Genomic DNA, 25,452 nt, shown 5'->3' with positions numbered 1-25,452 from the left:
TAAGAAAAAAAATGAGTGTATTTATTGGCAGGTAATGATTGTATGTTTGTTGTGTGATGAATTACTGATGATTATTAGATATTATTATATATAATTATAATTAAAATTAAATAAAAATGATGATGGTGTCTCCTTCGACCAACAACATCATTGTGTTATTATTACACACAAAACACAAGTCCACCAAATAATAAATTGGAAAAAATCAAAAAAAAAAAAAAAACAAAACAAATATTCAAATTAAATAGAGGCAAAGCAAAGGCAAAGTGCTCTCAAAAACAAAACTACAATATCACACACCGTGGTAATACCACTAAAACACTCACTTATTACCAAACCATGATCCACTGCAGTGTGTGCCTTTCCACAATATTAAAAACTATTAAATCAAAAACAAAAAAACCACAAAATCATTAAAATTGGTATATTTGATGTAAAAACAAAAAAAATTGGAATATTATCAAAAAAAAAAGCAAATTAATTATACAAATGAGAGCAACCTTGAATCAAAATTATTTTTTTTATGCCATTTGCACATCTTTTGGTCAGAGATTTCATTGTATTTTTATTTTTGGTTTGTAAAAAATTTGTGATATCATGGGGCACCCTTGTGGATTTGCGGGTTCTTTTTAAAAATTACAAAATATTTTGTGCAAAAAACAAATCAAATCCAAATTTTATATAAAAAAACAAACACACAAAAAGATTCTAGTAGTGGTGTGTCGACAACTTGCACTCATATCTGGCTCAATCACTATACTCTAAATTTGGTTCACTTCTAAATTCAAATAATACAGGACCTTAAATATAATCTATTTTAATTTTTGTTTTTTTGTTTTTTACAACAATATCAAAAACATATATTCCACACTATCTCTCATAGATGCAAAGAACTTCGGATAAGATTTCCACACAGCCGTGTTAAGATAGGACCTATCTTGGAAGAACACCAACAACACACAAACACGGTAGTGGGTACCAACTAGTTAACTTCATCCACCCATTTTTATGGAACTGAACTTGTTTTTGGATTTGGTTTTTGTAAATTTCTTTGGTTGGGTGATTATTATTTTAATCGTCATGGTCATATCATCAGATGTGGTGTAATTCTGAAATCAATCAATCTATGATAGACCCAACAATATTTAAGTAGTGATATTGGGCATGTCCAATCTCCTATATATCATTCAAAGCCAAACATATTTTATGAACATGGTTAGCATAGTAAAAATAGTGTATTGACATAGATTTAGTGAACAGCTAGCTTTAAAAAAATCTTGCAGTTTCTTTGTTCAAGAAGAAATAATTTAGTTGATTAACACATTATAGTATTTTTTCATAGTGAACACCAAAATCAGAATTAATTTGGTTTGCTTTCTTCATAGAACTCAATAGGTTTGTAATAATTAAAAAGGAAATGTTTTGTTTTTTGGGGTTCCAACCCCTTATATCAAAAAATCATACCTCTGGCAAACAATTTAAGAACATTCGATTGAAATCATTAATCATAAAAAAAAAAAAAAAAGGCAAAAAAAAAACAAAGTATATTTTTGTTGTCCAATCAACTTTCGTTTCAGTCTGTTCACTCACTTGGTGTTGTATTGTTTTTGGAAATCAACAAAAGAATCAAATACCTTTTATGGAATTCCACAACATTCTCTAAAGTATATCAAGATATTATGATTAATCAACCAAACTTTCATTTGCCAGTTTTCAGCAAAAATAAAATAGATTTTTTCAAATATTAAAAAAAATGTAACCTATATTATCTATCTACTCTAACTAACTCTAAATCAATTTAAATGATGACCAGGTGGTTGCTTATTTTAATTTTCATTTATTTGATGCTTAGAACAATGTAAAGTTGTAATGTGATCAACAAGATTTGATATCTTTTTTTAATTTTTTCACAAAACAAAACTATCGATCATTTGAAATTTGAGAAATAATTAAAGTGGTAATTATCATTTCAAATACAGTACACATATAAAAGCAATAAAGAGAGTGTGAGGTGAATTGATGGTAATAGGGACCATTTTTTTTTGTTGGTGAACCTTTCTCACCTTTCTTAAAATTTTTGAAAATATTGTTTTTTTTTTTTTTTTTTTCAAAGGATAATTAAAAATTATAATAATACGATTATTAAATATATCATCTATCTATTTTTATTGGTATAGATTTCTTAAATATTTGCACACTATATAAATAAATAAATAAATAATTAAATGACTTTATAGTATTCAATATTGAATTGTTATGTTTTATAGATATTTATTTATATAGATAAAAGTTTGTTTGTACTCTAGAGAGATTATGATGAGCAAACCAACCACTACAAATGAAGTGACTTCTACTTCTGCAAATTTAGACGGTGGCAGTGGTAATACTACACCATCTACTACTACCACCACCACCACTACGACAACAACAGCTTCTTCCTCTACTACTTCAACACCACATGTTATTACAATTGAAAAGAAAGATAATAATAGGAAGCAGAATCATCAGAAAGAGAAGAAACAATATGTAAAGAAACAACAACAACAACCAAGTACTGGTGATGCGACAGCAGCAGCAGCAACAACTTCAACTACAACTACAACTACTTCAACAGCTTCATCTACAGATGGTAGTTCTAGTTCTAGTTCTGTAACAAATACATCAACACCAACATCTACAGCTACAACTACAACTACATCATCAAATTCTGGTGGTGGCGGCAGACAAAAGACACCAAGAGAGCCTAAACCACCAAGAGAACCAAAGCCACCTAGAGAACCTAAACAACCTAAAGAGCCAAAAGAGATAAAAGAACAACCGAAAGGACCAAAGGAGCAAAAGGATCCAAAACCACCACGCTTACCAAAGGAATCAAAGCCAAAATCATCTGCTGCTCAACAACCAGCTGGTCAACAACAACAACAACCACAGCAACAACAACAACAGCAACAAGGTGGAAAAGGTGGTAAACAGCAACAACCAAAGAAAGATCAACCAAAACAACAACAACAACAACAACAACAAAAGAAAGATCAACCAAAAGCAATCTATCAGAAGAAAGAAAATAAACCAAAGTCAGAACAAGAGAGAAGAGAATTGGAGGCAAAGTTGCAAGAGGAACAACGCGTTGAGAGAGAGAGAAAGGCAGAGGAGGATAGAATCGCTCGTGAGAAGAAGGCAGAGGAGGAAAGACTCGCTGAGCAAGCGAGATTGGAGCGTGAGGAGGAAGAGCGAAAGAAACAAGAGCAACTGGCACACGAGCGATTCCTCAAGCAAAAGGAGGAGTTACTGCAACTGCAACAACTCCGACAGCAAAACTCTGCGGTCACCGCCAAGAGTAGAGTGGTCACCGAGGAATCGAGCAATCGTGACTCTAGCTTCAAGAGAATCACCAATTTCCTCAAGAAACTAAAGACTATCAATGAGATTGACAACAAGGAGAATCTACTACAGGAGATACACCAGTTGAATCTATCAAAGTATACGACGGAGATCATTCCCTCCATTGTCAAATCGTCGTTTAAACCCAACGATATTCCGTGGATCGTAAAGATATTCTCGATGCTGCATCAACGCTATGACGGAGTGGATTCTTCCGTGTCGGAATCACTCTTCCAGCTGTTCCTACCGCTCCAGATACAAGCTGCCGAGCCAGAGTCCGAGAGAAACGCCAAGATCACCAAGCGAAGAAATGCTATTCGTCTCATCATGGATCTCTTCTACGTCGATATTATTCATACTTTTTCACCAATCTACAAGTTAATCAGTAAAATGGTAATAGCAAACAGTTTGTTCAATCTTTAGCTTTTAACTAACTATCCATCTGTTCTACTTAAACTTTGATATGTTGCAGACAAGTCAATCGACATTTGAACAAGATAAAGAATGTGGATATCCAGTACTAGTTGTATTGCTGAACTTCCTAAGACCATGTACACAACTAATTGGAATGAGTAAAGATAGAGTAAGTAGAGGTTAAGTAGAACATCAAGAAGAAGAAGAAGAAGAAAGGGTGGAAGTAGCTAATTAGAGTAACTTTGATTTAGAATCCAAATCTACCAGATATCTACTCGAATATTCTCAGTGCGGACGAGCAGTCGAATACAAAAGAGTTGATTCAAAACTACTATACAAAGCTTGGTGAGTTTATTCAGCGTGAACAACAGTTGTTGCGTGACAAGGAGAAGGAGATGAAGAGTATTATGCAGATGAAGGGTGAAGTACCAGAGACTGTCACTTCGAGCTACGAACAACTCAGAAGAAACTATGAGAAGTTGATCACTAACGTTACATCGTATGCCGATTTCATTGGTGCACCACTGCCCACCAACGATTACACCACCAAGTTGGAGACAGAAACAACAGAGACAAAGTCTGAACAACTCGAAGCATTCGATTCTCCATGGGAAAACGAGGAGCAACGTCAATTCTATGAAGTTTTAGTTCCACTTCCAAAGGAAGAGAAGAAGCAATCTACTTCACCAACAGTTCAACCAGCTACAGCATCGACAACAGATGAAGATAAAGAGAAACAGGAAAAAGAGAAACAGGAGAAAGAGAAACAAATGAGTGAGAGTGAAAAGAAAGCAATCAAATCAAAGACAAATAAGATCTATGAGGAAATCATTCAAAGCTTTAAATCATCGGGACTCAAGACATCGTCGGTGGATCATTGTGTGCTCGACTTTTTAAAGTTGAATCTAAAGTCATCGAAAAAGAAGAACCTGATCAATGTTTTGATTCAATCGAGACAAGATCAAATTCCATATTATGCCAGATTCGTTGCATCTCTTAATCAAACTTCACAACAAAAGGAGTTTGTAACTTCACTTACACAAACTGTATGTTATTTTTATCTAGTTATTAATGGTTACGCTTTTTATTAATACTTTATTATTTAGATTGAAGAAGAGTTGACAAATCTCATTGAGAAGAAGGAGCAAGTACATCTTACCATCAAGGTTAAAGATATCACTTTCATTGGTGAGTTGATAAAGTTCAAAGTGTTGCCAAGTTCTACCGCTTTCAACTATTTGAAGCTGTGTTTCGATGACTTTACTCATCACAACATCGACATTGCCTGTACGTTGCTGGAGGTTTGTGGACGTTTCCTCTATAGACAACCGGAGACTCAATTCCGATTGAAGAACATGTTGGATATCTTGATTAGAAACAAGAATGCCAAGGTGATGGAGCAACGCCAGGAATCACTGATTGAGAATGCTTACCTGTCGTGTCGTCCTCTGCTCGTCAAGAAGAAGAAGGTCGATCCAATCCGACAGTTCACCAAGTATCTGATATTCAAGTATCTCAGTGAGGACACTCAGAAGCGTGTCTTTGATAAGATTCTACAGTTGCCGTGGCCCGAGTGTCAGCCTTACCTCGCCAAGTATCTGCTCGCCGTCAACAAAGGTCGTTTCGGTAATATCTACTTGGTTGCCGACATACTCTACCGACTGCGACGTCACTACCCATCGTTTGTGCGCTCGGTCATCTGGCAGCTACTCGAAGAGATAACCATTGGTTTTGAACGCAACGATTTCAACCTGAATCAAAAGCGTATCATGCATGTAACATTATTCGGTGAGCTCTACAACTCGTGTCTACTCGATTCCTACCACGTATTCACACTGCTCAAAAGCGCGTTGGAGTATGGTTACTCAACGATGCATCTTTTCCCAGTGAATCAAGACCGTGAAAAAGAATTCCTAAAGAATAGATACAAACCAAATCTCGATGATTTCGATCCAATTAATGATACATTCCGTATTAGATTTGTAAGTAAATCCATCCAATCAAATCTTTTAAAACAGAATAACTAACAGACAGGTTGTTGGATTTCAATTTCTTTAGATTTGTACATTGATTATAACTTGTAAGGATTGTTTCTCAGACCGTGAGATTACCAGTCATTTGAAACCTTATTTGTTTTTCCTTCAGAGATATACCCTCAGTAAGGTTCTCTCGTTGGAGTTGGAATTCATGTTGTCCGATTGTCTGCAGATAGTGCCTGACATCAAGATATTCAAGACTTGGGAGGAGGCAAATGAAGAGTGTTCAAAGAATACAACAATCAAGGTTCCCAGCGAGAATGATAGCAGCGCTGAGAGTAGCTCTACTGACACCGACCAGTCGTCCAGAAGAAAAGACATCAGAGCGACAGTCAGCAAAGAGGTTGAACAACAAACCGATCAGCAAGTGGCCGAAGAGGAGGAGCTGTTCTATATGAATCAGAGAAAGGTACAAGAGGATACCGAGGAGGATCTAGAGTTTTTGCGTGAGTTTAAAAAGACGATGCAAGAGAGTGCCGACTCTAGAAAGTCTGAGAAGCAAAACATTAAGCTCAATTTGCCTCATCTTATGTCTACAACAAGTCTTGCCAACGACATTGAGTTGCCATCGGTGTTTTCCCCACCCTTGAACGGCGTGAGTACACCAACAGCAGTTGTTGCAGCAGCAGCACCATCTGCACCAACAACATCTGCAACACCACCACAACCATCGACTGGTAATGCACAATTCAAGCTGTTGTTGAAGAGAGGAAACAAACCTGCTGCCAAGACCATCGAAATACCTGAGGATTTCGCTTTTGTAGCACAGATCAAGCTGGCAAAAGAGGAGGAAGAAAGAAACGTACAGGAGAATAAGAAACTAATTTTGAAATTAGCACAGCTCAATACAACATAACAAGATTATTACAATCATCAATCAATCAATCAAATTGATAACCAATTCATTTCAATTGTAAACCAACCAAAACAGAACAGAATAGCTCTACATACAAAATAGATTAGAAACCCAGTTACTTTGGTTCATTATCGATCGACATACACAAAAGAAAGTAAAATGGCTGTTTTTATCTCTTGTTGGTTTTTGCTAATTTTTTATTTATTGATAAAACAAATTGAATAAAGTAACTATATATGTTTATAACATTGCACATTTTCTATTTCTTTCTTTTCATTTCATCTAATTCCATGGGTTTAATCCAATAGATATTCTATCAAAACAATTCTTTACTTTGAATAAATCGAGTGTAGATATGCCAGTACAGATTGGTATAATAAATACATCTTGTCTTTCCATCTTTATTTGGCCTATAGAATACAACATAGATTTGAAACTCTCAACTGATGTTTGGCCATTGATTGACTGAACTGAATTAATATATATTTCGAACTCTTCCAAGTGTAAAATAATAGTGAGGGGATAACTGCTCTTTAATGGAGATCCATATCTATTTTTGGATTCCCCTAAATAATCTATTACATTCGATGAAGTAAATCTCGAGGGTAATTTCATTAAGTATTCTTTACAACTGCATTTGTATATTCCGGATGAAGCTGCCACTCTCTTACCAATTCGAATATCTGATGAAAGAGAATCTAATTGGGGGTGGAAACGAGATCTATTGATAAAGTTTAATTCAATATAATGATTTGATTTATTTGAACATTTAAATTCCTTTGTAGAGTTTTGGAAAAACTTCTCTGGTATTCTTTAAACTTCATCACTCTGATTAACTCGTAATTTTAGCATCCCCGAAAAATAAAAAAAAATTCAAATTAAATAACAATCACACATTAAACCCACCAAAAAAAAAATAAAAAAATAAAAATAAAAGCTAATCACACAAAAGAGAGCGTATAGTGACTCTCTCCACAGTGAAATTCGTAATTTAGCTTTTTTAGCTATTTTTTTAATATATTTTAATAATATTTATAAATAATAAATAGAAAATGATTCTCTATAAATTATATTATAGATATATAAAAATTTTTATATACTTATTATTGATAGGTGTAGTAGTGTGTGTGCATGCTAATTGTGGACTCCAATATAACCACTCTTCCAGTAGATCAAGACATTATAAGAAAGATCACAAGCAACCCTGCCAACAAACTTGTGATTACTGTTCCAACACGGCAACAACCAAAGTATCAGTTTGTAGACATCGCAGCTGTACCAGTGGAAAGAAATATAGTGAATCAAATTTGTCAAAACATGAGAAAAGTAAAAAATACCATTCTAATTGTGGTATTTCATCTGGATGCTTACCATGTATTGAGTTAGAGGAAATGCGAAACGCAAGAGATGATATTCCAATTGCAAAGCTGGCACAATTGAAAGATGAGTTACTGATTCCAGATGGCTGGTGGTCTCATCTGCGCCAAACCTTTAAACTATCGAGGAATTATTCATTAGCAAAAGTAAAGAAAATGCAACAGGATAAGTTAATATTATTAACAAATATTCTCTTTAGTATGTTCATTACCTTTATAATAATACATAAACATTGGAGAATGTTCAGTTTCTATCGAGAGAAGAAGGAAAGCGTTCGTACATCAGTCTTAAAGATCTACTAAAGTTGGCGTTTAACAGAGAGTTTCCGGTAGGCAGCCAAGTGCCACAAAACATTTCACTTAAGATATCTCTTGATGGGTGCATGATGAGCCAAACCTAATGAATGATCCAAGCATTACGAATGCGGTTGCTACCACTACTACGACCACTGCTGCTGCTACTACCACTGCCTCTGTTACTACTACTAATGGTACTACTACTGCTACAACTAGAGTTTCAACTTTCGCGAACCAACAACCATTAATTAACGAAAATCTTTTGCCTATTCCTGCCTTCTCTGTAGGTGAGAGTGTTTATGGAAAAGCGGTCAATGGAAGAGACTTTGGGACATGGTGGCCTGCTACTGTCAAAAGCATTGAATACAGCAATGAAAACAACGAATGGTGTTATACTATTAAGTTTAAGCAAGGAAATGAAGGTTTAGAAACATTAATAGATCACAACTTAGTAACAATAGATGAGGATAAAGAATTCACAGTCAATAACATAAAAGATAGATTGGATGTTTTGGTGTTTGATAAAACAACAAAAAAATACTATAAAGGTGAAATAATAGAAGGTACTGAACAATCTAATACAAGAAAAAGAAAGGTGACTGCGATAGAAGTAGCATGTGAAGGTACAAATAATTATGATTTAAATAATATTCTTAATTCCACAGACTTTTCTTATTTAAATAAATTTATTAAATATTAATTCATTGCATATTCTAATAGCAGTATTAAAAAGAAATGATCATCAAAAAAAAAAAAGTGAAAAACAGCTATTTTTGCAAAAATGAAAGTGCAAACCTTCTGATTTTTGAAATTGTGATATTGATCATTGTAAAAATTTGGTGAACAACCTTTTTTTTTTTTTTATTGTAAAAATTAAATTTTGAAAAATTAATGTGTGGTTAATATGAGGATGCTAATTTTACGAATATTTCGGAGTGATGCAGCTCGACTCTTACCAGTTCTAGTTCACCAGCAAAAAAGAAAAAGTATTGTTCCTCCTTTTCCTTTGTTCCTCAGTATTTAAATCCATATGAACATTTAGAAACTATAGATTCAAAAAATGAGTCCCTCTCCTTAAAAGAAGTAACTTACCGAAAGTATGATCTATAGAGGATAAAAAAGGTTATTTTAACTGATTTCAAAATATCTTAAAATGTGGTGGTAATGTTAACTAGTTGATTGATTGATTTAACTTTTGTTTATATTGATGAATTCTTATCCTATATTTTGGAACTACTAATTAAGCAGTTCATTCCTCTCCTCCAGAATCAGAGTAGTAGTATTTGTTTGATTTGATAACTGAATCAATCACATTATCATCACCCTCTACGAGGATTGACACACACTACCATTACTAAAATTATTTGGAATTGTACGACAATCATCAGATCCAACAATCAACATCAATGGATGAACATTGCCCTGTCCTGGGACAATCCATGGATCAACACACATGTGAGTAGTGTTTGTTTTAAAATTAAATACATGTAGTAGTTTTATTTTTAGAACTTGGTTGGTTTTGTTGAAGATCTCTTAAGATGTCTTTAAAATTCATCAATATTATTAACTTTACCTCCTACAAACATTGGTACAGTCTTTTGTTCAAGTTCCATTTCTTGGTCTGGTGGTGACTTTCGTTTAGATCTTCTTCTAGCAAATACAATGGCAAGTGCAAGTAAAGCTGCCAATACAAATGCTCCAGCCGCAATACCACCAATAGCACCAGCTGATAAGCCACCCTCACTGTCATCATCGTCATCACCTGGTGGCGTGACACCTCCAGAGTCAGAGGAGGAAGAGGAAGTTGAATTAGAGGAGGATGACGAAGATGAAGAATCTGAATTAGAGGATGACGAAGATGAAGATGAAGATGAAGACGAAGATGAAGAATCGTCAGTCTCTTGAGACGGGAATACAACTGTACATTGGTCAGGTGGAAGAACAAGAGGTACTGGACATTCAGCGGATGGTGTGTAAAAGTTGAATGGTTCAATGGCACCGGCAGGAGGTTCTGGTATAGGATTGTATGGAATGGCTGGAGCATAGGTTAAATTCCAAAAGTTGGAGATTCTTGTAAAGACTTGACCACCACCTGGACTGTATGTATAGGTGATTTGGATCTTTAAATTGTCAGTTGGTTGGAATAGATTGCCATTGAGCGAACAAGTGATAACTGTATGCGAGTAAAACGATGGAGTGGCGGTCTGGACAGCTGTGGGATTATCATTGACAAACAAATTTACCTTAGTGAATGTGTAAGAATCCAGGGGGATAAGTCTACGTCCACGGATGGTAATGGGTTTGGCGTCGGCTGTGATGGTGGGGATACCGCTGGTCGACAAAATGATTGGCTGGATGTTATTCATGACGACGGCAAATGACGATACGAATCCCTTGGCAAGGAGATCGGCCGATGTTTGCGATCCAAAGTTTCGACTGTTGTCACTGTATCCATAGATGGATACGACTGGCGAGGTCTGATAACCAAAGCCATAGGGAAGTTCAACATTGCATCGGTAGGTGACATTGCCAGCGTTGGCCAACAGAGAGTCGTTTGTCATGGAGATCACGACACCCGCACAACTGGCAGATTCACCATTCAATCCAGTGACGTAGAGGTATGGGGTAGATGCCAACGATACTCCACTGACTTGATCATACAATGTAAATTGGAATTCAACCGTACGATTATACAATGACACGTCTACAGGAACAGCAGTGAAGAATGACAGGTCGACAAGAACGGGTGGGTCAGTGTCGACGACTGCAGTGGGATACAACACTGATATGTATCGACCTATATGATCGGGCAAGTAATGGAATGGATCGACGTTGATTTGATTGTCATCAAGATCACCAAGTGCAATGGAGGTGGCTACATTACCGAGTGAATCGGTCAATACTAAATCCAATTTAAATATTTCACAGCTGGCACCAGCACGTGCAGAGTGAGTGGCGCTGTAAACACCGCTAAATACGTCGCCAGACACTTGGACAAGACTGACTCGACGAGGGGTTGGGTCGATGTTGCTACTGACGATAGCATAGCTGTTGGCGAGTGCAATGCCACTTGGACGATCTTGGATATTGATGGTCCATTGAAGGGTCACTGATTCCTCTTGTGGCGAGGTGACATTGATCGAGTAGGAGGGTGGCGATACGCATCCTACAATGGGACCCATTTCATCGGTATTTTGGCATACAATAGTGAGAATGGCATTGTCTCCAACAAGAAGGTTGGAACGGAGTGCCTCGCTGGTAATGTTGGTGTTGGACGACGCGATAAAGTATTCGGCTGGACCTGGGAAACTTCCCTGATCAATGGTTACCTCAACCTTGTAATATCCGTCTTCATACTTGCCCATAAAGTATTGTGCAAAGTCGTGGACGTTGGATTTGTGACGCTTGTAGATCATCACGGCAGGACGATCCGTTATGTTTGGGAGGTAGGTGGTGGTTGCCAACTTGAAAGAGAGGGTAGATTTGGCCGGGCCGAGGGTGACACCAACAGTTGGTGGTGACCAAAACAACTCTGAAACCTCATCGATGGAGAATTCGAGAAGACCAGTTGGCGGCACGACATTCAACACCATGGGTTGATGGAAAAACATCTGGGCCACATCGTTTTGCTGGTAGAGACGTTGTGTCTTGCCATCAAGTGACAACAAGTGGAATCGGAAACGACGACCATAATCTGTCTGGGTGATATTCAACTCCACTTCGTAATTGTTAGTGTACGAGTGATCGCTTGCTCGAATATAAAGGCCATTTTCGGGACCAAAGGGAATGTATCCACCTTGGAATCCAAACCCGTCATTATATGTGACCTTGAAACCAAACACGGTCTGGTGCGACGTAAACTTTCGGAATGAGCTGACTGTGACCAAAGGCGTTTGACTTGGTGTACCTGTCTTGCCAGAGTTCGTCTCTCCCTCGGCCAATCGCTCATTGTGTGGACCCCACACGGTCAGCTTGTTGGACACAAAGTTGGGATGGACGGGTTGGTCAAACGCATAGTCGTACTTGCCCATCGAGGGAATACCCTTCTTTAATCCATAGGGGAATGGCTGTTTCACTGTCTGCACAAAGTTATTCAGCAGCGAATTGGCTTGCACCTTGATGAACGGGGCGGCACCGGTCGACTTCCATATGGGTGTGACCACATATCTAGCACCATCGAACGCTACGTGTGAACTTGTAGCAGTGTTATTATAGGGGTATCGGTAGTGAGTATAATTGGTAGCTAGAATCGACGCATTGTTGAGTGTACTAATCGACGTGCTTGTCAATGTGGCAGGTACATTGGCCGCTGTCATTGACTGTGGAAGTGCAAAATGGATCAGGGCATTTCCCTTGTCATCAGCCAACAATGGTTTATACGTGTTACCATAGTAATTGACACCAGTCGATGGGATGACACCTCCGTCGGCCTTGTACACGATAAACTGACTGTTCCAATCAGACACATTGGCATAGACACTAAATTGGTTCACCTGTGATTGAATGTCGATCCATGTTGTGTTTTTTACGGCGGTAGTAACATTGTTAAACACCGTCGTGCTGGAATTCCAATTGGCCATAAATGGGAAGTCGACTGTTGCCGAGACCGATCCAATATTGACTCTTCCTTTGTCTGAAAATGTTACATTGACAGCATTGTCCCAACCCGTAAACGTGTTTGCCAATGGTGCCAAGGAACACTTTAAAAATATCTTTCCTCTTACAGGATACAATTTGTACCCATAGTCGTAGGGATGACAAATACAATTAAATTGTCCACCATCCTCAACACAGTCGATATTGTCAGTTGGAACTTGTCCAAATTCAACTATAAATGTAACAATTGATAATCTTGCATCAAACATTGATGCTTGTATTATTCCATTACTTTTTAATATTAATGGTTGATCTCTAAATGCTTTTAAATTAATTTAAATATTAATACACTCCATCCAAACTGTTCTTTTACTTTCTTTTCTTTTACTTTAATTTATACATACAATAACATGATATATTTCCAATTGGTACTTGCCAAAGTGATGAATTATTTGGATCTTTTAAATTTACTATTACACTATTATTTAGGATGGTTGTACCAGTTGATGAAATGGGTGAAACAATGTTGATATACAATACTTGTTCAGCAAAATTATGATTGAAATAGGTGGTTACCGCTGTAGCAGGGGTACCATCTATTGTAGCCTCGTTGGTAGCCACCAACTTACTCGTGTAGTTTAATAGGGCATAGCCATCGATATACTCTCTCTTATTGACCTGATCAAAAGGACAATACTTTCCAACTAATATAGTTCTAGAATATGAATATATTAAAGATGGTTGTGAATTTACAATATCTAAATATATAGTAAGTTCCAATATGAATGAATATATTAATAAATGTAATGTTTGTTATGCACTACAGTTTATGTATACTGTAATAAAATCTATCATACCTATGTGATAATTAAAAAATAAAAATAACAATACAATTAGAGAACGAAACAATGTTGTATTCATCATTCAACTTTGATGATAAATAAATAAATCTCAAAATCTTTTTGACTTATTTAAATACCTAGGTGAGCCAAAAATATCTCAAATGCTTAAAATAAAATAACAAAAAAAAATCAAACTTGGTCACCTCTTTGTGCACGCTTTAGAATGTTGGTGTTATGTTTCAAATTGGTGATTTAATTGCTTGAATTATTATCCAAAAGGAAACTAGCTCCCAACCCCTTTCGCCCTCACATTAATTTTAAAAAAAATGTAAAAATTAAAAATAGAGGGGTTAATCTGATCAGAGTGGTTTTTTTATTTTATTTGATTTACGATTACAGGCAAGACTGTAACTAGCCTGTTTTGTTTTGTCTCTTTTACCTTGAAAACCATAAAAATCTAAATTTTTTTTGTAATTTGGTGAGTGTAGATAAACTTTCGACAGAATAAGTGAATTGCAATTCACAATTAATTGAAATAACAAACTCTTAAAAAAAAAAAAACAAGGGTATATCCTTTTCAGTCATCAATATTTTCAATTGGGAGTTAAAAAAAAAATATTGAAGTCAATGATTTCATTAAAAACATGACAAAAAATTTATATGACCACACTTAAATTTGATCGTAAAAAAAAATTTCAAAATTGGGGTGAAATTTATCTGAATGCTGTTGGCAGCAACATTTTTACCACGTTTTTTGAAATTTTTCAAAAAGGTCGTCTGCGTGACTGAGAAAGATATATTCATGTAGATTCAATTTGGATTCTCTGCATATCATCATTTCTTAGGATCAAACATTCTACTCCTATAAAATATTCAAATAAAAAATGTTGAAATATACAATCTTTACAATTTTCGTTAGTTGGCATTGTCTCAAGGTAGGTTGACAACTTATAATTATTATATCTTTCCATTCGATAGGTCATTTTATATTAATTGGTTATTTTTATTTTTTTTAAATAGCTTTAACTATTTCAGTCGTTCAATATAACTGGATCCTTCCCCATGCTCAAAGCCATTGTTAGTAAATGTTACTTACTCAAATGGAGTGTATTCCTCTTTCAAAGCCTCCGATGCTACAACTACATATTTGACAAATGTTACTGTTAACTCGGACGCCACATTCAGTGGATCTGTTGCTCTTTACAATGGTACTCCTAAACGTATGATCGGTTACACCACCATCAAAGGTGTACTCAGCAACCCATTCAACTTAATCATTATCTACAATCCAGCACCCTCATTACATTTCCCAGGATCCACAGATTACTATAACCTAGTGTCTTGTTCAAAATCTTTGAAGTATGAGGAGAGCGATGACACCTTGACCTCCACTGGTTTCGAGTAAATAATTGATTTTAAATTAACTAAATAAATTAAATTTGTATTTTTCTCGAAAGACAACAATCAATATTCCTCTAAACTCCCTAGAATGGTGTGATTACATCAACAACTGTGCACGAACCATCGACATATAAATGTTCAATTCAAGCTTTTGTTGAAGATAGGAAACAACCAGCAACCAAGAATATAGAAGTACCTGAGGATTTCGTTTTTGTCACACAATAAACTGGCAAAAGAAGAAGAAGATTACAATAAGTATGATGGATCAAGAATTAAACTAATTGTTTCTCTCAAATCTAATCTGTTTGTATTTAGAGTACGTAGTTAATGTTACTTACTCCAATGGACAGTATTCCTCTGTCAAAGCCATCAATGGATTACCCTTTTTGACTAATATCACTCTTACACCGGTGTAACACCGATGGTACATTCAATGGAATCGGAAATCTTTACAACCCAGTTACTAAACGTATCATCAGTACAACCACAGTCAAGGGTGTAGTCAACAACCCATTCAACTTGTTGATTGTCTACAATCAAAGCTCCTCCTTCCCAGGAATCACAGATATCTTATTGTTATCCGTAAGCAAAAATAGATATTGTTTTGGAGTTCATTCATTTTTTGTGTGATTGTAATAACATAATTTTTATTCTTTTACTTAAATAGAACTTGATAGAAGAATAATGATTTTAATAGTTAAGAGCAACAAGATTATTTGAAATTTTTTATGTTTAATCAAAAATTGAAAAAAAAAAAATAAAATCGCAGAAACCCCTTTTTCTTCCACAATAACTATTCTTTATTAAAATGACGCGCTTTGCAACTCTAAAAAGCAGGAAACTATGTTTGAGAAACTTTGAGAGGCAATCGAGCCAACTCTAATATGAACAAGCCAACAACCTTTTCTTCTATACCGTGGCAAGGAAAGCTATGATTTGTTTATGAAACAATTAAAACCATTAGTTGATGTAATAAATAAATGGGTAAAAGAAAAGAAGATTGTGGGTGGACATACGTACAAAGTTGACATAGTCTTTGTCAGTGATTACAAGTGTTTCACTGAGTTGCAAGGTCTAGAAGAAGTGTTCAATCCAAAGGTGTTTTTTAAATTAAATTGTGGTGTAATTTGGATGACATCGAATTGTTTGTGACAAATGAACAAGGGCAATCGACATTTGGAGTCTCTTAAGAGACTACAGTTCAAATGTAGAGGTTGGCGATGTCAAGTTCAAACTTGAACCTCCAGGTAGTAAGATAGTTGGTCACGATGAACATATGATGCCAGTCTTTTCACCGAAAGCATTGAAGGATCTTGGTGGAGAAGTCAATGGTAAGCTATATGGCCAAGTGCAACCTCCTGTTTTCGAAGGTGATTCAGAGATACAGTATCCTTGCTTTCTGTATGTGTTCATTGCCCTGTTCAAACAGATGTTTAAGAATACGGTGTTGTATTCAACCACAGACAGTAAACTTCGGTATGACCAAGCCAACGCTACTATAAAAGAAAAGACTGGGCAGATGGTCAAGTTGATGTCTATAGACTCCTTTAACATGCAATCTAAGCATGGCTACTACCGTAACTATTGCAAGCACATTATGAAGGTTTTAAGAGAGATTGATGTTGACGAACCTACAATTAGACGACTATTTGACGATAACTACAAGCGTCTTAGTTTATCAAGACCAAGAAAAACCAACTACATCTACTCCCACATTCTCTATCTGTTACTCTTGCTCTAACTGCTACACCTGTATCAAACTCTTCTTCAAATGCTTCAGACCTGACTTAACACCTGCAGTATTGCCCAACTCGACAAGTTCTAACACTACTCAACCTATGGTAGCTAAACAAAAAAGAGTTAGAACATCTACACATGGATTACCTGCCAATTTACAAACAAACTTGCCAAATGTTACTTACAATGATGATTGTACTGATACTATACCACATGAAAAGCAATGCTCATCTAACCAAGTTTTAGAAATTTATACATCTGATAGTAATAATTCAACAAGTTCATTTTCAAAAAATTCTACCAATAAACGTAAACGATAATTAACTTTTAATACAATCTATCACTTTTTGGTATTTATTTATTTGATTTATTTTTTTCTTTTTTGTTCTTGGGGTTTCTGCATGAAAACCAAAATGCTGTGATTCCAATAAATAAAAATAAAATTAAAAATAAAAGTTTTATTATTGTGATCACTGTTTTTTTTCTGGAAATCATTTGACTGCACAACGAATTCAATAAACTTTCTGTATTAAATATTAATAAGGTTATTTTAACAAACCTAGATTTTTTGGTGGTCACCAATGATGCTTTTGTTTTTTCTCTCAATTAGTTGTGTATATATTTATTTATTTATTTATTTATCTGTATATAAAAACATTAGTCACGTTTGTATGGTAAAAGTTAACTTATATTTGTCCAATCACAGCATTGTTAAGTTGATTTTTACTTTTTTAACATAACACCCAGTCACGATTGCAAGAAATTTGCCTTCTCGTTTCTGAACTAAATTTGTGAAAATTTTTAAAAAAATTATATTGTTTTTTTTTTGAAGCTAAGTTATTAATATCTGTAGATTTTAAGATAAAAATAAACAAAGTTTTATTAAAATAGAATGTATCAATGCAACGGTATGTCGGGTTTAACATTATTTAAAAATTATGTTATTATTTAGAAAAGATGGTGCTAATATAGCACTTTTAATAGGAAGATACAAAAGAATTAAGCGATATCATACGTGTAACACCTCAGAGGATTAGTCAAATGAGCAGAGAAGAGAGGTTGATGGAAGCAATAAATGAAATTCAAAACGATACAGGTTTTACTCAAGGAGCTCCCTCTCAAAAGTATGGAGTTTCTGAAAGTGAGCTATCCAAGAAAAAAAAAATAACCTCTCCTTTAAGCCAAGAGGTAGATATCTCACCGAAGCAGAAGAATTAGAGATGATAAAGATGGTAGAAGAATTAAATACCAAGAATATTCCGATAACGAAAGAGAATATTCTAAATTGGGTGGTCGGAAAGGTATATGACAAATATGGCTATACAATGAGTCGTCACCCTGGTCGTGACTGGTGGACAAAGCTGAAACAAAAATATCCGATCTTAAAGTTAAGAAAGGTTAAGTTTCAAGATGAAGCTAGATTAAAAGCGGAGAAAGAGGCCGATATTCAAGGTTTCATCCATTCATAAAGTGATAGTAGAAAACCAAATTCAACCAAAGAATGTGATAAACTCTGATGAGAAAGGTGTTTTATTCACGAAAATGAATCAAAAGGTATTTAATATTCTATTTTATTCTATTTATTAGTTTTTTTCGAAAGATTTAGCTAATTGTTATAAAAATATAGGTTGCCATTATTGACCGTGGAAACAAATTTGAGACAGTCAAACCTAGGTTTCCCAAGCAATCCCAAAGTCAACACTTACAATGATTGGAACAATAACAGCATCTGGTCATGCTCTACCACCCTATAACGTTCTCCAGATTCCTAAACGAGCAAAATGGGAACATATGCAAAATTCAAATTATGGTGTCATTATTGCTAATGAGTCAGGATATGTAAGTTGGCAAATTTTTATAACTTGAACCAAAGTTGTCTATTGCTATTATTAATATACATTGTATTATTATATATTATAGGTAACGCAAGAGATAAAGAAAGAATATGTCGAATGGCTTCTAGGACAATTTAAGAAAACAGATAAAAAGCTGCTTTTAGTGGACAATCACATATCCAATTATTTCTTTGACGAACAAAAACTTTGTGATGAGAATAATCTTATCATAATGAAGTTCCCATCAAACCTGACTCACATTCTCCAGCCTTTGGATTTAGTCCTATTTTCGTCATTCTCTCAACACCTATCGAATTTGCTCAGAGATGGGTTAATGGTCAATCCAAAGTTTAAAGTGAACGATAAACACTACCAAATGTTGGCTTATCATTCTTGGTCATCATCATTCAACTCATCCAATATAAGAATGTCTTGGATTAAGTCTGGTTTGTTCAATTGGATGGCACACGAATACTGCGACCCAATATTTCTTAAAAAGCCGAAAAAGTCTATCTCAAAGGAAATCGCTATAGCCGGAAAAAAAGAGATTGTTCCGGCAAATGCTCAAGCCATGACCCAAAAAGAACGGGCTATAGTAATGAGAGATAAAAAGCGCAAGGGTGCCATAATAACTTCCCAAGATACACAGTATGTTCAACTTTTTTTTAAATCACCTCATTAACCCTATTAATTGAATCAAATTTTGACAGGGATATTATCAAAATAACCTATGATGTATCTAAAAAGAAAAGAAAGACACTAGACGAAGAACCAACAATTTCTTTGTATCAAGCAAACCTTCAAATCAATAATACCACCAACAACATTTTGAATAATGTACAATCTTCTACATCACAACCTCAAATTGTTTCCCAAAATACCTCAACTACAACCAATACCAATGTAGCACAATCGAATGATAAAACTTTGGTTAAATCTTTCTTTAATTTATTTAAATAAAATCTACAAACAAATAATTTTATATTAATTTAAATATTTAAAATTTCATATAAAATTTTGTTCAAAAATGAATTTTTTTTTGCAAGAGATGAGAAGGCAAATTTCTTGCAAACGTGACTGGGTGTAAAGCCTTTTGCTGCAATCATCACTCGTTTTTATTCATTAATTTTCACGGGGTGTTAACTCCATAGTGATTTGTGCGTCGGGTTGAATATTTTTCAAAATATGAATTATTCTCGAATTTTCAGAGGAAATTCCTTTTTTTCAATTTTTTGTGATCATTTAAATTTTTTTTTTCTTTCTTCTATTTATTATTTGATTATCAATCATTCGATCTACTAAACATACTGTTTCACTCGATTAATAGCTTCTTGTACAGACCCGAACTTTTTTAAAGTGAGGATTCACTGTGCTTGAATTACTTAGTAAGAATATCACGCAATTGGACTTGCTTGAAGTTATTCTTATGAAAGTACTATCAATCAGAGATGGAGCCCTATGTTCAGCCGAGCAAAAATGATTGGGATCTACTTAAACAAATATTTTCATTAGAATATGAAATAGTAGACGACAATTCTGATCAATCTAAAATAGTTAATCGAGTACTTAAACACTCAGATGATAATCTCTTCACATATTATTCAAAAAAGTTTAATATCAATCGACAATGGGTTTCGAGTAGCCTAGTCATACCAAGTACAAAATCTTTCTTTAAATGTATTGTAGGTCATTTGTTAACAAAAAAATTTAAAAAATGTAAATCTAATAATTACTTTTCTATAGAAAAAATCTATTGACCAAATTGACAGTTTGAAATTAACTAATCTTTGTGACCAACTCATCAACAGCCTTGCTTTGAAACAACAGAAACTAAGAGGCACAAGTAAACACCAACAAAAAGCAAACAAACAACAACAATTGTCTACAATAGTAGAACCAATCTCCTCACATGATGACCCACTTCCCAAAAATAATACCACTAGTGGTACATTATATAACATCACTATATCCGATAATAGCAGAAGTCAGGAAGTTATTCTTAGTTCAACTCAATTATCAACACAACAAAACAACAATCCAATTAAAATCAGTATCAATTCAATATCTTTTGTAAATAATAATGTAGATAAGGTCAATGATCTTCAGACTAAGCTTGACCAGTCAGAGGCTAATGTAAATGAACTCCAGACTAAGCTCAACCAGTCAGAGACTAAGCTCAATGAACTTCAGACTAAGCTTGACCAGTCAGAGGCTAATGTAAATGAGCTCCAGACTAAGCTTAACCTGGCCGAGGTTGAGATCAATCGACTAAAATCAGTTATTATGGAGCTAGTTCAACGTCATATAGAGAAGATAGAACAATATGAGCAAGCCCTAGAAGAATACAAGAAGAAATGTAGTTTATTGGAGTCTGAACTTGTCAATAACAAAAAGACTCTCGAGGAATGCCTGAAAGAGTATGATCAGTTAAACGAGCTCATCAAAACTGAAGAGCTTTATCATAACAGACACCAATCAAATATGCAGATGTTTGATAACATGGCAGACAAAGAATCGTTTGATGGTTTTATACGAGATAAGCTACTAGTAGATAGGACTTGGAAATCGGGTGACCCAATTGTTCAAACTATAAACAATTTGTTTAGTTTTGGAAAATCAAACGAATTAAAGTCTACATGGCTCATTCCTCTTGGAGTGATCCGAGAAGAAACCGTCAAACAGATAGCTATTCAAATATTTCCAAGAAACTCCTCTTCACCACCATGTCTAGGGAAAACAGCAAGTGGAAATCTGGTATAGAGCCCTCTGATGTTTGTTTTACAATATTGGAGTTTGGTTCCAATATTAGTGGAACCAAATACAATGGGTCATATTACCATCGATACTTCAACTATTACTGTGGTCAGGTGGCGGAACATTGTTATTGCGATAAGCTAAGGAAGTGTATCAGAGAAAGACAATCCAGACTACTCGACCATCATCCTCTGATTAATCCAGAAGAGATTCGAAAACGAATCACTATTTGCAAAAGCGACGAGCTGATTCAACTTTTAGAGAAAACTCTGTATGAAAATCCCAATTTTGTAGAGAGTTTTTTATATAAGTTTACAAAGGAGCAATTGCAATATATCAATGCAAAGAATAAAGGACATCGGTGGTCCGATATGATGCTTGATTTCGCACATTCACTCAGGTTTTACGGAAAAGGAAAAGGTGTCATCAACTACATTCGAGGTGAAACCCAAGACCCCAATGCCATCAATTTGAAACTTCCAGGTATCTCTGTATTAAACTACAATGCTGCACCAACTTGCATATACTTGGATGAGGAAGATATCAAAACCAACTATTCTATTTTAAGTAATTCTTGTTCTGATCCAAAGCAGAAGATAGGTGGTCTGGTATATGACGAGATGGAAATCAGTCATGGTCTATATTTTAATGAAAGGAAAGATCAAATTTATGGATTAGCCAAACATCCTATCACTCGAGAGAATTTCAGGGATTATATTCATCTTCCACAACAGAATATATCAGGTTTACTTGCCAAAAAGGTAATACAATTCTTCTATGTCTCTTTAGACGGTACCATCAGCGTTCCAATTGCCAGATTTCCAACTACTTCAATTACTGTCGATCAAGCACATCAATGTATTAGTATGGTAATGAAGATTGCCAAAGAATCCGATTTCAATATTGCATTCACCAGCAGTGATGGATGGGACAAATGTTATTGGCCAAGCTTAAAGAGACTCACCCCGATCTTGTTCAAGTTTTCGATCCAGTACATATGATAAAGAATTTAAGAAATTTTTTGATCAGTGGAAAAGATATCATTCTGAATTCGAGCGAAATCATTAATAACAATGATTTATTAGACCTTTTGGAAGATTCTCGATTCAATAATTTAATTGCTTTTGCCGATATTCACCCAAGTGACATAATGGAATGGAAACCTGTCAAGAATCTAATGAATGATGCTCTTTTGGAGAAGCTCAAATCGATACCAGAAAAAGCTAAACTGTACAAGTTTCTCTATTTCATGCGAGTTATATACGAGAACTTTAATATCAATGAGATTAAAGTTGTAGGTCCTCAAGGTACTGCTAGAATTAAATCTATTGAAGAAAAGGTCAGAGATTTGAGCCAAGCACATCAATATTTTGAAGCTACAGCTGGTCCTATCACAGATGCTTTCAAAACTCATCTCAAAACAAGCATCGAATCGCTCCAGTCTCTTTTCAACAAGTTTCCAAATCTTTTGAAAATGACATCAATCCTGGGGACCAATGTGGTGGAGAACTACTTCTCTATTATCAGATCTTTTGTTCTTTACCCCAATGTAAAAGAGTTTTGTCAAGTTGCCGAGAAAGCCTTTATTGAGTTAATGAAGAAGTTCTCTACCGACTCAATATATAAGTACAAGGATACGAAAGTTTCAAAATGCTACAACAATCAACATGGCCTTCAGTTTAATCAAAAAACAATTGAATTGTACCAATCGCAACGCTGTAAACAACAACTAAAAGAGTTGCCATTGGTCTCCACACTCCAGGAGGATGAGAAGCTCAAGTTGAAACTTATCGTTGGAAACAACAAGATCACAAGAAGAAAGTTCACTCTACGAGAATCAACATGCAAGGTGGATCCAACCCAGTCAGTATTTAAGTCGGGACATCGTCAATGCAAAATTAACAATTGTAACAAGATCTACCTTTATGTCAATGCGTTCACCAATCATCAATTCAATAAGCACCAGATCAACCCACTCACACAACAATTCACAGATCAATCATGTATCTCACCATTTCTTTCAAAATACAGTATCCCAGATCAAACCCCACCACTCTCTTTTCAATATGGTAATTTTCAACATAACCTTAGTGTTGTAGATCAGCTCATTATTAATTGGATGAGGAAAATTGTTGTTGATAATGTTAATCAACCCCAAATTCTTTTATTGGATTTTGAAACTACTGGAATGTATAGGAGTATCAATGAAACCAATCTCAAAACACAGGAAATTACCAATATCTGTTTGGCCAACATCACCAATCAAAAGCTATTCCAATCATTAGTCAAGCCATTAGTAAATGATAAACTCAACTATATGCCAGGTCACACTAAGTTTTCACCAGACATGGTTGATAAGGCTCAGTCTTGGAGTGATTTAGTCAAGGATTTCGTCGATATCATAGGTACTGGTGAATCACAAGTATTTATTCTCTACCACGCAACAAGCAATTTCGACCCAAATACACTATTTGGTAACAACATGTTGCACAATATCACACTACCAGCCGATCTTTTTTCCAGGACATATTTTGTCAACACCATAGAGTTGATTAAAGATATCGAAAAACACTCAAGATACTCAGTGAAAGCCTTAACTACCGACCTCCAGCTGACCAACTTTGCTCCTCACTTTGCGAATGGGGATGTCTTGGCATTGATGGAGATCCTGTTCAGAATTACTAAATCTACGCATTCAAACTTTTTTGGTTCTTTGCTTGACGGTATCAACAAAACATTAAAAACATCTTATACCCAACTTCTACAACGATATCAAAAGAGCCCGACGCCAACCTCCCTAAATAATGGCAATTCAGATAGTCAATCCACACCAACTAACACTCCAGTGAATGATGACCCTACAACAAAGAAAAGAGGTAGACCTCCAAAAAATAAATCCACATAATAGATTTGGCTGCATAATAATTAATTTTTATTATTTTCACCTCTTTTTTTCATTTTTACATACTAATTTTTTCGAGTTAACACCCCGTGTAAATTTTTCACTTTTTTTTTTTATTTTTTACAAATTTTTTAGAAATCTTAGAACGTCACTGTCATCTTACATTCTGCTAAAAGTGGTTCTTATAGTGTGCTGAGAATCATGTAGATTGGTGTAAAATTGTTTGATGCTTCTGGCGAGATCGATATTATGGTCTGAGATATCTTTCGAACCTACGCTGGCAAATGATAACAATCAATCATTTACACCTCAGACGGGATAGAGGATATGGTATCCATCAGTATGCCATACTATTCACATTGGTATTCGCTCTCAGATGGGTGAGAGTGAACAGATACCAGTACTTAATGGATATAGCAGCGATCAACAATCGAGAATAGACACACTCATTAATGATTTAATAGCTAATCATACGCCTTGTCAACGTAGATAGAAGCCATCAAATCGTGGAATGTGGCGATGGAAATTTAATAGTTAGAATGACTAGATATAGAATCTAGAAATGGTAAAGTTCATACAACAATTCTTTTAGGGAATGGGAGAATCGTACGACGTGGATCAAATACATCTTTTTAAGGATAAATCAAGCATGAAAGTAGACCGGTGGAATATTAATCAAAATTACAGACGATCAAATGAGCGGTACAACCCTCCTTCTCCAATTTTAAATGCCTCTTTTGTAGCTATAAGCTACCTTTCAAACACTTTAAATAAAACATGTATACCACATTAGATATATTAAAAAAAAAATGGTCACCAATGATTCAATTAAGAATTATTGTGTCAAGATCTATGAAAGTGATTCTCAAAAAAAAATAAAACCGGTGAATATTACTACCTTCATTTAGTTAGATGATCTTAACTTTAAGCAAAATATGGATAATTCTAGATTTCAAAATATCTTAAAATGTAGTGGTAATGGTAACTAATTGATTGATTGATTTAACTTTTGTTTATATTGATGA

The 25,452-nt window shown here is 35.0% G+C and overlaps 7 protein-coding genes across 7 annotated transcripts; 6 read left to right on the top strand and 1 right to left on the bottom strand.

Annotated features, from left to right (window-relative positions):
* Positions 1 to 11: 11 nt before the first annotated feature.
* On the top strand, positions 12 to 7,773 carry upf2 (eukaryotic initiation factor 4 gamma; the record flags this gene model as incomplete). Its single annotated transcript, XM_020582859.1, has 8 exons — positions 12 to 17; positions 2,284 to 3,774; positions 3,854 to 3,964; positions 4,047 to 4,841; positions 4,902 to 5,290; positions 5,642 to 5,777; positions 5,854 to 6,508; positions 7,766 to 7,773. 8 exons carry the CDS (start codon positions 12 to 14, stop codon positions 7,771 to 7,773), a joined length of 3,591 nt encoding a protein of 1,196 aa, XP_020429640.1.
* A 690-nt stretch (positions 7,774 to 8,463) lies between these two features.
* On the top strand, positions 8,464 to 9,060 carry PPL_12113 (uncharacterized protein; the record flags this gene model as incomplete). The annotated part of the gene is made up of 1 exon (XM_020582858.1): positions 8,464 to 9,060. One exon carries the CDS (start codon positions 8,464 to 8,466, stop codon positions 9,058 to 9,060), a length of 597 nt encoding a protein of 198 aa, XP_020429639.1.
* Positions 9,061 to 9,904: 844 nt separating this feature from the next.
* On the bottom strand, positions 9,905 to 14,781 carry PPL_12112 (uncharacterized protein; the record flags this gene model as incomplete). The annotated part of the gene is made up of 5 exons (XM_020582857.1): positions 9,905 to 13,278; positions 13,361 to 13,714; positions 13,936 to 13,962; positions 14,190 to 14,255; positions 14,697 to 14,781. 5 exons carry the CDS (start codon positions 14,779 to 14,781, stop codon positions 9,905 to 9,907), a joined length of 3,906 nt encoding a protein of 1,301 aa, XP_020429638.1.
* A 79-nt stretch (positions 14,782 to 14,860) lies between these two features.
* PPL_12111 (uncharacterized protein) lies at positions 14,861 to 15,424 on the top strand (the record flags this gene model as incomplete). Its single annotated transcript, XM_020582856.1, has 3 exons — positions 14,861 to 14,879; positions 14,923 to 15,199; positions 15,364 to 15,424. 3 exons carry the CDS (start codon positions 14,861 to 14,863, stop codon positions 15,422 to 15,424), a joined length of 357 nt encoding a protein of 118 aa, XP_020429637.1.
* A 717-nt stretch (positions 15,425 to 16,141) lies between these two features.
* Positions 16,142 to 17,256, top strand: PPL_12110 (uncharacterized protein; the record flags this gene model as incomplete). Its single annotated transcript, XM_020582855.1, has 3 exons — positions 16,142 to 16,299; positions 16,364 to 16,600; positions 16,866 to 17,256. The coding sequence occupies 3 exons, from the start codon at positions 16,142 to 16,144 to the stop codon at positions 17,254 to 17,256; spliced, it is 786 nt and encodes a 261-aa protein (XP_020429636.1).
* A 572-nt stretch (positions 17,257 to 17,828) lies between these two features.
* PPL_12109 (uncharacterized protein) lies at positions 17,829 to 18,405 on the top strand (the record flags this gene model as incomplete). The annotated part of the gene is made up of 3 exons (XM_020582854.1): positions 17,829 to 17,876; positions 17,921 to 18,067; positions 18,118 to 18,405. 3 exons carry the CDS (start codon positions 17,829 to 17,831, stop codon positions 18,403 to 18,405), a joined length of 483 nt encoding a protein of 160 aa, XP_020429635.1.
* A 238-nt stretch (positions 18,406 to 18,643) lies between these two features.
* On the top strand, positions 18,644 to 25,220 carry PPL_12108 (uncharacterized protein; the record flags this gene model as incomplete). Its single annotated transcript, XM_020582853.1, has 13 exons — positions 18,644 to 18,775; positions 18,857 to 19,419; positions 19,482 to 19,701; positions 20,205 to 20,324; positions 20,515 to 21,318; positions 21,378 to 21,542; positions 21,837 to 22,461; positions 22,611 to 23,594; positions 23,811 to 24,370; positions 24,572 to 24,630; positions 24,741 to 24,807; positions 24,892 to 24,960; positions 25,065 to 25,220. The coding sequence occupies 13 exons, from the start codon at positions 18,644 to 18,646 to the stop codon at positions 25,218 to 25,220; spliced, it is 4,524 nt and encodes a 1,507-aa protein (XP_020429634.1).
* Between the last annotated feature and the right edge of the window lie 232 nt (positions 25,221 to 25,452).

This window comes from Heterostelium album, assembly GCF_000004825.1.
Source record: "Heterostelium album PN500 unplaced genomic scaffold PPL_scaffold10, whole genome shotgun sequence".
NCBI classification, from domain to species: Eukaryota; Evosea; class Eumycetozoa; order Acytosteliales; family Acytosteliaceae; genus Heterostelium; species Heterostelium album.
The sequence above is the reverse complement of the archived record's forward strand: the minus strand, read 5'-3'. Positions and strand labels throughout refer to the sequence as shown.